Source organism: Thermobia domestica, chromosome 3 (assembly GCF_964235325.1).
Source record: "Thermobia domestica chromosome 3, izTheDome1.hap1.1, whole genome shotgun sequence".
NCBI lineage: Eukaryota > Metazoa > Arthropoda > Insecta > Zygentoma > Lepismatidae > Thermobia > Thermobia domestica.
The window spans coordinates 163,999,412-164,013,398 of record NC_137456.1 but is presented as its reverse complement, the minus strand read 5'-3'; the positions used below and the strand labels follow the sequence as shown (position 1 = coordinate 164,013,398).

Genomic DNA, 13,987 nt, shown 5'->3' with positions numbered 1-13,987 from the left:
TGTGGCGACAGTTGTTATGCTTAACTCATCTGAAAAGGCACGAGCACTTTTCCGAAGGTCTACTTTCACTGTGTTCCTGAGGAACTCGCTCGAGCATGATGTTGGTCAATGCCACAGAGCTAATTTTTTAAATGCTGTATCACCAAAATGAATTTGACAATCCAACAGCGAATGATGCTTTGATTCGCACTTCCTGGCCGAAATGCACTGATATTTGAGGGGATGGGCTTGCTGTGAAGAAGTCCCACTTTGAATTGGCAGAAAAAAATACAATTATGTGCACTCGTGAAAAATACTTTCATATGACCCTGTTCAACGATGCATTACCTCCTATCTCCCTGGGTATCCCAACCTGTTTTCTGGACGTGTTCATAGTTTGTGACGTTAGACGCGTGATCTTAGTCCATCCCTGTGCTGTATTGTTGATATGAGTTTCTCACTAGACTCCAAAGAGGACATTTTATTCGCACCGACCTAATATATAGGCTTAAGTAAAAAGTTCTATTTTAATTTCTTTCAAAGCAAAATTGTAGAAAATATTTATTTTTCTCAGTGGTTTACTGAAAAGTACCATTCATGCTGAATTTAGAACTACAGAACAACAAATTATATTGCTGATCTACTTATTTTTTAAAAAATGTAACAATATTACCTATATTTTTGTTCATATTACCTATGTGTTATGTTTGGATTTACTGTCTGACAGAAGCAAGATGTTATTGTATTTTATTTACCTCCTCATTAAACTGAATTCTGTATCATGCCTATTACTTCTATATTTTTAAGTCATCACAGTATTTAATAGTAATCATGTGTTTCTGTGTATTTTCAGGTTGTGGAAGGTCTCCCAACAGTTTTCCGTCTTTAGAACTCTGTCAGGAAAGTTGTCTAATAGGCGCTTGTCGCTATAGAGCATTGAAATCCAACAATGACGAAGATGATGAGGCGGTGTCCAGTGAAGAAATTATGAAAGCATCTATATTATGTGAGGCAAGTTTTACGTACACAAATTATCTGTATAAGGAAAATAAAAGTGTACAAATACTGTATGTATGTAAAAGAAAGAAAGTTCATTATTAGAAATAACAATTTTATTGCAACAAATTATACTACTAGGTACCCGAATATGCGTTTGGCGGGAACTAATGACTGTGCAGCGATATTGCCAAACCAGTGACGTTTGGACTATATAATACAGTAGTGGTTATAGATTCAATTTTATCTATATACCTGATTACCTAGAGTTAAAACTGGGCTATTCTGTAAACAATGGAACTCTAAAGTTACAGTGGATTCTGAAAATTAATAACTTTTTGGTGCCAATTCTTCTTGAAAATATCAACTTCCTTAACGAAGTAAAATCTACAATATAAATCTCGGTAAAATAGAAATTATATAAAATACAAGCTAATGAAAATAGAATCATAGTTGTTTTACAATGTTCTGAGAAAAATGTTTTCTATAGTTCTCAGTTATTTTTTGACCTCTGAAGTGTCATGTTTTTCTATCAGTTTCGGCCGAAGTAGAGAGCTCTACTTCAGTACACTGGTAACGCCGCGGGCTGGTCAACGTGAAAGCATCACCGAAGCAATGTGAAATGGCGATGTAACTCATGTCCAAAATGATTGTGGCACATCTATAACTGTCTTCTTGTAAGAATATAATTTGATAATTATCTTGCAGCGTATTTTTAATACTGATACTGTGTGTATAATCCGAAAATGTATATTTCTGGTAAATTTCATAGGAAAATAATTATAAATATGAAAATTAGAATGAGTAAACAAAATGTTGCTAAATGAACAAGGAAGTTTTATTTTCGTTTTAATGTTCTTATTTACTGCTCTTTTGACATGAAATTCCCCACATACATGCCTTTGCCGATTGTACATATACTAACATTATAAGAAACACCGGGCGAATTCGTTATCAAATTGTATTCCTACAACAACATATTTAATGACATGCGACAATCATTTTGGACATGAGTGTACATATTAACATGGGATCCAAACTGAAAGAGCCCTTGGCGAGAAAGCAGCAAAATTTAGGTAGAGTCATGTTAATAATTATAGGGGAATATAAGCTGTCAAGAAATTATGGAAAAGAATGAGACAACAAAATTTAGGTACAGAGTCACATCAAGAACTACAGGAGAATGTGAGACGTCAAGAAAGTATGGGGAATATGAGATTACGTCTTTTCCTGTGTGCTTCTGAAAAACTGTCCCCCATTTGGTTAATTTATATTTAGGTTATTACCATTCAAATAGACCTTTTAGAGTTGCAAACTATGCTATGCATAACAAGCCTTATAGTCCGGCTATGTTGACAAGTATGTCCTAAATTTACAACTATTTCCGGTTTCAATAATTTGGAACTCTACCGTAGCTTCACAATATGAAATGAATTTCACTTTTTTTTAAAAAAATCTTGACGTGGGGGGTCACAGTGACTCAGTGCTTCAGTTCATCATTCTTTCAAAATTTGCAGTAGGGGAGACCGGGGCTGGTTGGCGAACTTTTCAAACATACTTTTTATAGCAAAACACAAACAAAAATTGGATTTATTAGAAATAAACGTTATTTTTTTTAATTCTATTATATATATTGCAATGAAGTAGACTATTTGAAGTTTGAAATGACTTATATTCACAACATTTAAAAGAATCAGCATTATGAAATATGAAAACTTCTTTCTTTCATTCTAGCTTGGTTGTCATGACATTGAAAGCTACAAGATTATCAAACCACATCAGTTTTAATATGATTTGGTGTAGGTTACTTCTTCATATTATTTCAAAATGTAATACAGTGAAACCTGTCTTCAGCGGAATCGAGTGGGACTCGCAAAAATTTCCGTTAAAGACAGGTTTCCGCTTAATGGAGATAAACCTTTCCGTTAAAAAAAATATATATATATATGCTTATAACGGACATAATGAGAAAATATATTGATGTACACAACTTGTACAATTACAGTACTTTTTCCTTCTATGGATTAATACCCAAAAAAAACTTAAAATAAACACAAAATATGCTGTGCACACTTTCCTTTATTTTCCCAATAGCCAAGCACGATTTTTTGCATACATTGCTACTACTTGGCTGCGGTATACTTCAGGACACAGAAAAGCTTTCTCTGGAATTTTGAAAGTCCTCTGAACTCTTTCCTCCTTGTTTTCACGACACGTGATGGAGATATATAACTTCTGCTTTACCTCAGTTCCTTTTTTCCAGAACTTTGTTTTGTCAGTTTTCTTCTCATTTTTGTTGGCTGTCGCTAGTTGCTACACAAGCGGAACAGAAGTACGCCTACAAAGAAGACTGACAGCTGACATGCTACGTAGGACTAGCGAAAAATTGTGGGAGCTGAATATGAGTAGTGATTGACGAAGGTCAACACTGCCCATAAAGATTTAACAAAAGAACGAAGTATTTATCGCAGACAGTATATGTTTACCCTCTCACAGGATGTTTAAAAATTTTCTAAACGATGTAGTCTGAAACTCAGAATTTTCCGTTAAAGGTTTATTTTGCTTTCCGTTGTCCGCATAACACAGTTTCCGCTTAATCAAGGGACTTTTACATGTCTTTTACTCCAAAATCCATGGGACCATGAAATATTTCCCTTTAAGACAGTTTTCCGTTTAATAAAGGGTCCGTTGAAGGCAGGTTTTACTGTATAAATAACTGAACTATCAAGAAACGTAGTTTATTTCCCACTGTTCACAAAGTAGCTAAGAGAAACTAAGATATGTTTTAGCTGAATTATCGAAAAATGCAGTTTATTTACTACTTTTCACAAAGAAAGAAAAAGCAATAGCTAGGACTCTATTTTTGTAACAAAAGAGCACATACAAAATATTCTTGATCCTGAGAATTAGGCCTATTTAGAAAATTCAGAGTCTGGCATACAGTCTTATCTCGATTTCTAAATTCTGACAGTAATCCAATAGTTGCATGCTATTCTATAACATTGAAGTAAAAGATTGGTAGAACTGTAAACCACATAACAATAAAACAAACAATGTGACAATAAAAGTAAAATGAAATAAAATTCCACATGGGGTTGTTTGGCGCACTTGCCAACCAATCCCCTAATATTATACGCCAACTAACCCTAAGCCCATTTTCTGCAGCAAAGTCGTAATTATTCAGCAATTGTTTGGCATTTACGTTTTATTGTTTGAATATCCATAAAAACAAAGTTAAGATCTAACTAATGCTATATTATCTACCTCTGTACTCCAAGTAGTGACGATTTTGTGATGTTGTGACGGAGAACTGAAAAAAATACTTCAGCCTGGAAAAAACACTCTTTATCTAATAGACGCCATAATCCGCAAGTTACAAATTCCATATGAAAGTGGCAGCTGCATCCATAGGTCGCTCTTTTATAACAGCAGCAACAGCTTTTTATGTTAATTAATGAAGGAGTTGTATGCAGTTCGTCAACCAGCCCCTGCTGCCAACCAACCCCGGTCTCCCCTATGCTGTAAGATTACGAATTTTATTGAGCTGCAAAATCATTATACGTTTGATTTAATGCAGCTTGGTAGTCACTAATAAGAAAAGGGTAGATCGCTTTAAGGTGATTATCAAAAATTTTGAAAAATTTTGATATTGGTGTTAGGAAGCTTGATTAGGCGATAGTCGCGAACACTAACTGCTTTTTTTTTTCCCTTTGAGATTAATATTATATTATTATTGGATTGTCTTGTATGTTACGTTGGCGGAGCAGTTCATTTCATAATTCACATAAAATATCGTGTAAAATCCCCTAATAAAGTTTGTAAATTTCATAAGAGATTCCATCAAAGCCTGGGCTTTTACGAGTTTTGCAGGTTTGGAGCACGCGAAAAGTCTCTTTGTTTCTGTATAGAAGCCATGAGTCCACTAAGTAACTGTTCAGGTAGTTGGATTGGCATTTGTAAATAAATAATAACTAATAGTTCGCTTATTCTTGGCAATCTTTTCCTACATGTCACTAAAATAATTGGTAATGATCTGATGGATACGATAAGGGTTTGTAAGAATACTACCTCCTCTATTTAAAGGGAATTTACACATTGAATTTACACATCCAATATTGCTTTTCTTTTTGATGCACATAATGGTAAAGAGACGGTTGATCGTCTGGAATTACTTCACCTTTCTTCATTGTGGCACAATATTTCTGACGTAATTTTGTCTGTACACTGAGAATGCAGGCTTTAATGTTATTGATATATTGGTGATTGGTACGGCTACTATGATGGTCGCAGAAATCATTTAAAACACGGTAGCTTGCTGAATATTTTTGGTCTATCATCAGAGAGACTCCTTCAGGTAGATACAAGGGGAAAAGATAACAATTGTCATTTCGGTAGAAATTTGTACAGACTTTGTATACGTAAAATGCTAGGCCTATGCCTGTGTAACAAGATGTAATGTGATTTCACGATATACGAGTTCGTGAATGGTATGTATTAGTAGAAAACGGACTTCACACATCGACTTAGCACCTCTTATTTACTTTAAAAATTTGTTTTCAACTAAAGAAAGAATATGACCTCAATTTGTTGTGTAGTGTTATTTATATTATTTGTAATAATTTTAGAGCTATTTGTTTTCTGTGCACACTGTTTCAGGTTCGAAAAACCTACGGGAGCACAAATAGTTTCGAATCAATAGTAAATGTTTCCTGTAGTCCTAGTGATGAAAATAGGAATAGAACTGAAAACAAATAATTAAACACAGATTTAGTTCTATCACCCAAACACCCAAGCTACATCTTCCAACAAAGAACCCCTAGGATCAGGGTACGAAATAGTAACAGTCGAAGTTGGAGGAAGGGGTTAGATTGTAAAAACAATAAATAAATAAATAAATAAATAAATAAATAAAATAAAAGAACTTTGCACTGGAATGTTTTGACATGAAGAGTTCACGCATTTGAACATCTATAATTAAAGTATGCATGAGTAACAATACCGGTAACCACTAATTCACTCATTAACAACATATTAAAGACATGTGAGTTACATGTGAATTACGGTAAATAATAATTTGCAAACTCCGGACAGAGCTCCCTATTGACTAAGCGGTTACAGTACGCGCCTTTCGCGTGGGAGACCTGGGTAGGATTCCCTTCGGGAGCTCATGTGGTTTGGATCCCACGTTAAGTTGAACGTCCACGTCTCATGTAGTCTCGTTGCTGAAAGGGACACTAAATTCAAAATTAAATCAAATCAAAATCAAACTTGACATGTCACTTTATTAACCGTCATGAACTTATAAGAGGGGAAAACTTCTCCCAAAACTATTAAGTGCTGAGAACTCCCCCAACCCTCCCCGGATTTCGCAACGTGCCTAGGGCACCTTTTTTCCTAACAGAACAAGCCCCGTATAATTCTTGTCTCCAGCACACAGTTCTGCAAAGAACTTTTTGACACTCTCTACGACATTTAACATGTCATTTTTATAAAAGGTTTTCAAAATGGGATATTCCCGATGTTTCTTTTTTCGTTGGTAAGTGTATGACAATTGTATATAATTAGAGGAAATATCAATTTTCCCTCTCAACCTATGGATTCTTCTAATACAATTCAGTTTTCTAAATGATAGTCATATATATATATATATATATATATATATATATATATATATATATATATATTATATGGTGATCATTCTCCCTCCATAGCTATAGGTGTGTTCATTTATAAGTTTCATGAAACACATACAAAAAAGCTCTGAATACAAATAACAATGAGAACCAAATATATCAACTTAGAATTTACGAAGCTACTAATTAATCAAACTGAGGGCGTGTCCGAATGTTGCTCCACAGCACATTATCGTTATTAAATCCTACAACTTCACGTCTATTTTAAAATATTATTTGAACAGATGTTTTTATGGAGCATGGTGTGCACGTTTTCTCTTGTGCCATATTTTTTCCTTCATTTGATGGATAAAAAAATATTAACTACAAGAACAGTATAGAGGGTGCTCGGAAATTAACTGGCCAATTTGTAACGGATGATAGATAGCATTCAGATACTGATTTTGCAGGATTTTTCCTTATTACAAAGTTGTGTCCTGGCATCGTGACAAAATTGCCTGCGACCTAGAATTGTTCCGTAATATCTGGATTGGTGTTTAATTTTCTCATTCTTAAATTCAAAACATGTATTTGCCAAGAAATCGATAGTCATTATTATAAAAATGTACTATCAATTGATGGAAACTGTTACGTTGCAAGAATAGTGCCACTAGTCAACATGATAATAACTCCACGACATGATTGATATGACACAGATCTGCTATGAATCGAAATTAGTTTTATTTCATGTGCTCTAAAACTGCCGAATGCGTATTCTCACAGAAAATCTATGGATTAAATATCCGTATATTATTCCATGCAATTGTGATAGAATCAAAAGTATATCTTTCTTTACGAACTTTCGTGGTAGAGGACGTCAAGAGCACTTACTCTCATAGAGTGTGCGTCCAGAAGGGCAGCGCTTAACTACTAGCGGCAAAGAAAAATGGAAAAGGTTAACTGACAGAAATATCGATACAATGTAACAAATTTTATTTCGTCCTGTTTTTACAGATGTTCAAACGACCAAACACCAACAGAATCACTGGAAATGCCTCACTTGAAACAGTACTTGATTGAACTGTACATCCTACCTCGTCCCTTGAACAGGCGCATGTATGGTATTTTTCTGTTAGAGAGAGACCTTGCTAAACTTGCTGGCCTATGGTCCTAAGTACATTCGACAATGAATTGGTTCCAGCATACCTCTACATATTTTACCATTGTAATCAGGATTCACCTGGATGCTACGTATCTCCCTCGCTAGATTGATGCGGTAGGCCCTGTTCCTCGGGTACCACAATCGCCCTATCACCTAAACGTTCCGATTGTTTCTCGTGGGGCACCTTAAGAACAAAATGTAGAATATCATTGACTCATACAAAGATCTCGTCATCAGACTCATGCTGCAGCTGGAAATATCCGAATCATATTTCGAATTTTGAACAGGTAGGAGAAATACACGAAACAGACTTGTTAAATATTAATTTAGGACTGAATGATAATCTGATGAACGTTAATTAAATTCAGTGTGTACTTAAAATCAATTGAGCATTTTACATGTGTATTTCTTTTAGTTAAACTGTAGTACCCATAACAACTTCATTATTCTTACAGGGGTACCTGTACAATGAAATTTTTACAAGATGTAAAGGTATATTTTGATTGATCTATTATGTTAACTAAGAGCCATTTAATAATGTATGAATAATTGTGAGCAACTATTATAAATCGTGATATAGTATTATTTTTTGTAGTAGTAATATTTTTATTACTACTACTACCAATAGTGAAATAGTTCTCCGATTGCAAATTTCATTTTGTGATTGAAGTTGACCATTCTCAATAAATACGCTCTGAAAAATATCGATTGTTGAGTTGAGTTGATTTTGAGTTTGACGTCCCGTTCAGCAGCGAGGCTATATGAGACGTGGACCTACTGATTAACGTGGAACCCGAACCACTTGAGCTCCCGCCGGGAATCGAACCCGGGCCTCCCACGCCAAAGGCGCGTACGCTAACCGCTTAGCCACGGAGGAGCTCAATGTCTATTGTGTTTTGTTTGTTATACTGTTGTTAACGATGTTCTAAACGGCATAAATTGCACCTTCAGCATTTCAATTCAATAACAGTGAATTTCGAGTGCTGATTCCTTTTTTGCGGGGAAAAGCTACTGATCATTTTAATAGGGACCTTGTTTTCAATAGTTTAATGGAGAATAGCAGAACAATTACGACCATAGATTCTAAAGATTGCTACTTTAGACGCACTTTCCAAGGACAGACAGTCGTTTTGTGAAGTGTCTGTAAACGCTCTCCCCGATTTAGTGTAGTCTTCGGAGCTTGTCTAGAGGCGTTTCCCGTTAAAGGCGTTAAGAAAACAAAAGAAAAGCTTGAAAAGTATATCGAGATTGTGCTCCTTTTCCTGCAATGGTGCAATAGTGGATCACAGAATTTCGTTCTGGCTGTAGAGATGTCCCAAGTTCGCATAGGATGGAGTGGCCAATAAAATTCTTGATATTGTGTTGAAACAAAGTTTAATTAAAATATACGAGGTAAATGAGATGGTAAACATCTTAGTCGAATGTGTTATTACTATTTTTCATGAGTATTTAGCTAATAAAAAGCTATCGCAATGATAGATGCCGCGACATTAACTCACTCACTATTACTCACTATTACTCACGATTACTCACTATTAACCAAAAGGAAAGTCGCATGAACGTTTCCGAGACAATATTAGGACGTATGAAAGCGTGACTCAGTGAGTTCTTTAATCATTATCGTACTGTTGATGAAACTTGGATACATACCTACCAACAAGAAAGCAAAGAACAGTCAACTCAGTTGATTTCAGCTAGAGAACATACTGCATAAAAAGACAAGGACATTCTATCGACTGGCAAAGTCATGATAACCATTTTGTTTGGATTTACATGGTATAGTTTTTTTTTCGACTACATAGAAAAAGGTAAAACCGTTACATATTCGTATCCTCCTTTTAGATCGTTTTCATCAAGAATTAATGAAAAAGGAATCTTCATTTGACACAGAACAACATTCATGAAGATAACGCCCGGCCCACACCTTTACAATTGCAATGGTCAAAAAATACACGATGAGCTGCTATCTCATCTACCATATTTTCCGAATTTCACCCTCTTTGAGTTTTTCCTCTTCAGAGACCTGAAGACCTTGCTTGGTGGAAGATGATTTGCATCTGATGAGATCATGCTTGATACAAACTCTTATTTTGTAGTATTTCATATTTTTTTTTCTTTTTGGGAGACAGAAATATTTCGTGAAAACAATAAGAAAAGTGGAGACTATGTCAAAAACTAAATTAATTCTCAGTAAGAAACTATTAAACGCTCCTTATATATTGGCACCACTATGTCTGTATCATACATCATGAGTAGCACATCATTTACTTCTTAGAAATATCTTGGTAAAAATGATAATTTTAGTCATAATACAGTGAAAACTGTTAGGGTCTATATATTGGCAATCTTCAAACTGGGCAGCGTACTGAAAATAACATTTGATATTCATTTCTTAACTACTAACAGGCTTAATTTATTATGTAATATTGTTAAGTAACTTTCTATACCATACCTTTAATGTGTATAAAGTTATTGATTTTGTAGTGGCGCATTCTACATTATCAGACATATTGTTGCGATCATGATATTGTTTAAACGAGAAACATAAATCAGTGAAGAAAGCAAGGTTTATTTTTAAAAATAACTATGTATTAGTTTAGGATATTTACTAATTTAATGGAAACAATTGGAGTTAGAAAAAAGTCAGATATCTGAGTTGGCAACGATCAGGCGTGTGTTAGGGCAAACTCCGTACTACAAACACCGAGGAACAGTAAACCGGCAGTGTGCAATGAGCTGAACAGACGGCGAAAGTGTGAAATGCTAGAAAATTGTTGGCGCTAGGTTATGTGGTGCGGGCGTGAAGAAACTGCCAAGTGTGTTGAAAAGTGGCGCAATAGACAGTGTCCAAAGTAATGACGAACTATAAAATTCACGGCAAAGTCACATCGGCGAAGAGGAACAGTGGTAGAAAAAAACCCTTAGTGGCAGGTCCCTTCGAACATTAAAGCGAACTGTCATTCAGAATCCTCATGCGACTGCGATGCAAATGATGGAGAAACACAAGTATTATTTCCTACAACTTGTGTCAGCAATCAGAGTCGCAAATTACATTTATGAATAGGAGGTCGATTATTACGTGTCAAAGGAATTTGCGGGCCAAGGACGATTATTACGTGTCTATCAAATACTCATTCGATAATGTTTATTTTTCGTACAATGAAGAAGTTGGAACATAGTAATTACGAATACTCCTGCATTTGCACAATCTAATTACAATAAAGTTAAGAGGGCCATGATGACTTAATGGTAGAGCTCTCATCTCTTTCGCAAGGTGTCTCTAGTTTGATCCGATACTATGTCAGAGTGTACTGAACAACATCGTGTCCGTGGGTTTCCTCGAGGTTCTTCTGTTTCGTTTCTTTTCAACCGTCTTCGGAAAAAGTTTTCAATTCCACTCATTTATCTCTCTCTCTCTCTCTCTCTCTCTCTCTCTCTAATATATATATAATTTTATTTTTTGAAAACGTAAACTTTTCTGGTGATTTTAGATAAATTTCATCGCTATATAGTACAATTATATAATCTTTGGTTAGACATGTATGCAGGAACTTCCAAAGCTTTTGGGAGGGGAATCGAAATTCAATATGAGGATCAACTATATTAAAATTTATAAATCACTCGTAAAATTAGTCTAAATGTAAAGAAAAGTCGGGATTTCTGGTGAATCTGGATTTCTGGGGAATCCGTATTCCCGGACCCGCATCCTGCGTACGTCCCTATCTTCGGTGCTAGACCATGATACAAATCATTAGGAGCACTGTGAAATACTGTGCCACAATTGTGTGAATGATTACGTAAAAATGAACTTCGAAATGGGTGCACTAATTTTGTTGATTTGTTATAAAAATCTATACAACTGTTATAAAAATCTAATATTGTATATTACTTGTTCAATCTAGGTAATAGGCCTACTACATTTAATCCATCACGTCACACTGTAAAAAATCGTTGTGTTATTTCAACGACATGTCTATGTGTTAACAAAATTGTGTTAAAATATAACACCAACAGATGGTTAGAACAACTCACTCTCCATTTGGAGTTGTGTATCAAATGCCGGTTGTTGAAATGACATACAGCCTGTGTGTTAAATTAACACAAGTGTAGAATCTCCGGTGTTGTTTTCTACGTGACTGCCAAATATACTAGCCATCTAATTATAAAGGCTTATGTCTGAAGCTACAGTCAAACACAGTAGAAAGAAATACTTAAACAAATCCAGGTATTCGCAAAATTTCAACTTGCAAACCGCACGATGTGTTCTCAATTTTTTACATAATGTTTCTGAAAAAATATGTCAACAGCGAGAAACAACACCGTATTACTGTGCCACTTCTACACTGCACTAGAGCTCACCAGTCAACACCGGGGACTGTTTCAAAAATGGCGGTAAACCAGTAGAAACACGATTAAGAGACAAACATACTATAAGGATATAGGTAAGAGTTTCCTATCATTCTTGAACAAGTTGTTGGTGAAGGTTGTGTTTCGCACTATCAAGAAATACTTCACAATGACTGTTAGGGAGGACGACAAAAAAGTTTATGAAGATCTTCTAAATGAAGTGTTCTGTAGTTTACTATTCTTATTTTAAAAGTAAAATCTTCGGTAATCGTAAGCATGCACATCACATGCTTTTCCAACACAGAAAAATGGTTCCATCAACACCATACACGGAGTTATTTCAACGCCGAAATAGGTGCCGTAGGAACACAGAACTGGAGTCGAACTAACACCAAAACGGGTGTTATTCTGGTGGTTTGACTTTGAATTGTAACACAGGGACTGTTGATTTAACACAAAAACGGTGTTACTTACGCGGCTTTGACCTTGAATTATGACGCAGATTGTGTGTTGAAATAACAAGAAAATGATAATGTAATAACACAGGGATTGTGTTATATTAATACTTGACATGTTTTAATATTAACACAAAATAATTAACACATTACACACTGTGTTACTTTCTTTGTGTTGGTGCAACATCTCCACAAGTAGCACTCAACACTTTTCCCCACACTAACACCCTGACATGGTGTCGAATCAACACCGAAAATACAAACACAGATCAGAATTTAATACCGCTCAACACCGATTGTGTGTTGAAAACGTAACACACCACCTGTGTTAAACGCTAACACCGCGGGGTATGTTTTTAAATAACACCACATAGTAGTAGTAACGTTGGAACCACTGCCCTGTGTTAAATTTGAGTTGAATTAACACAACCATTTTTTACTGTGCAGGATAATAAGACTTCTAAAATAAGGGCAGTTGTTAACACTTATCTACATGCATCAAGTTTGTTGATTTGATTGGAGTTTGATTGAAAATTACTTTGAGGACTAAATCTATATAAGACGTATTGCGGAATCCAAACCACAAGATCTCCCACCGCGAGTTGAGCCCCAATCCGCTGCGTCTAAGATACGCATCTTCTTTATGGATAAAGTTTGCTAGTAGAAAATTACATATTTGGTTTCTTTTTGTTTAGGATATTCTAGAACAGGAATGTCGTAACTTGACGGCATTTGGTTGGGATATAGTGGCATTCCATCGAGGAGCAAAATGTAGCAAGATTGAACCAAGGAATGGTTTTGACAACAATGAGGTACCAGAAGATGGTAAGTATTCTGTTAGTTAAAGTCTTAAGAATTCTTGTCATTAGTGATAACACATTCATGTTCTAAGATAGATCATTCTATGTAAGTAGGTCTTCCTTAAATATAGGATACATAAGATGTAAAACTAGATTTTTTTAGAAATCTAGATGAAAGGATTGCCGATCACTGAAGAAGATCGCCACAAATAATCGCAAAGCTTTTGTGAATTACTAACTGCAGAACTTAGCATATGGAACGTCCTGCTTCTGTAGTGCCAGATCTGCTTTACAAATTAAAAAAACACTTCATATATATATATATATAATATGAGCTTTCAGGAGCAATGGAAATGGAAATTATTTATTTATTTTACTGTTTTACATGAACATGAAATAATAATATATTAAAGTACAACCTCTGAACTTTTTAGCATGATAACAATTCAACACGTAATAATAAATCCAAACAAGTTTTGACATTTTCAAAGAATACCGTACTTTTAAAATATTATATTCTAAAAAGTAACTACACTTGTCGATCCTTTCGCTTTTCCTAGAATTTAAATTCATTCAAAGAATGCCGCAGGCAGGAGCCTTTCAACTCTTGAGACGAAGCGAAGGATATGAAGGGTT

The 13,987-nt window shown here is 35.1% G+C and overlaps 1 protein-coding gene across 1 annotated transcript in view; it reads left to right on the top strand.

Moving 5' to 3' along the window:
* The window catches only part of LOC145680859 (kielin/chordin-like protein), a 1,295,905-nt gene that overhangs the window by 942,835 nt on the left and 339,083 nt on the right, over positions 1 to 13,987 (top strand). Inside the window, exons 7-8 of the mRNA XM_081751993.1 lie at positions 833 to 990; positions 13,247 to 13,376. Of these exons, the coding sequence (XP_081608119.1) occupies positions 833 to 990; positions 13,247 to 13,376 (288 nt within the window). The remainder of the gene's footprint in view (positions 1 to 832; positions 991 to 13,246; positions 13,377 to 13,987) is intronic.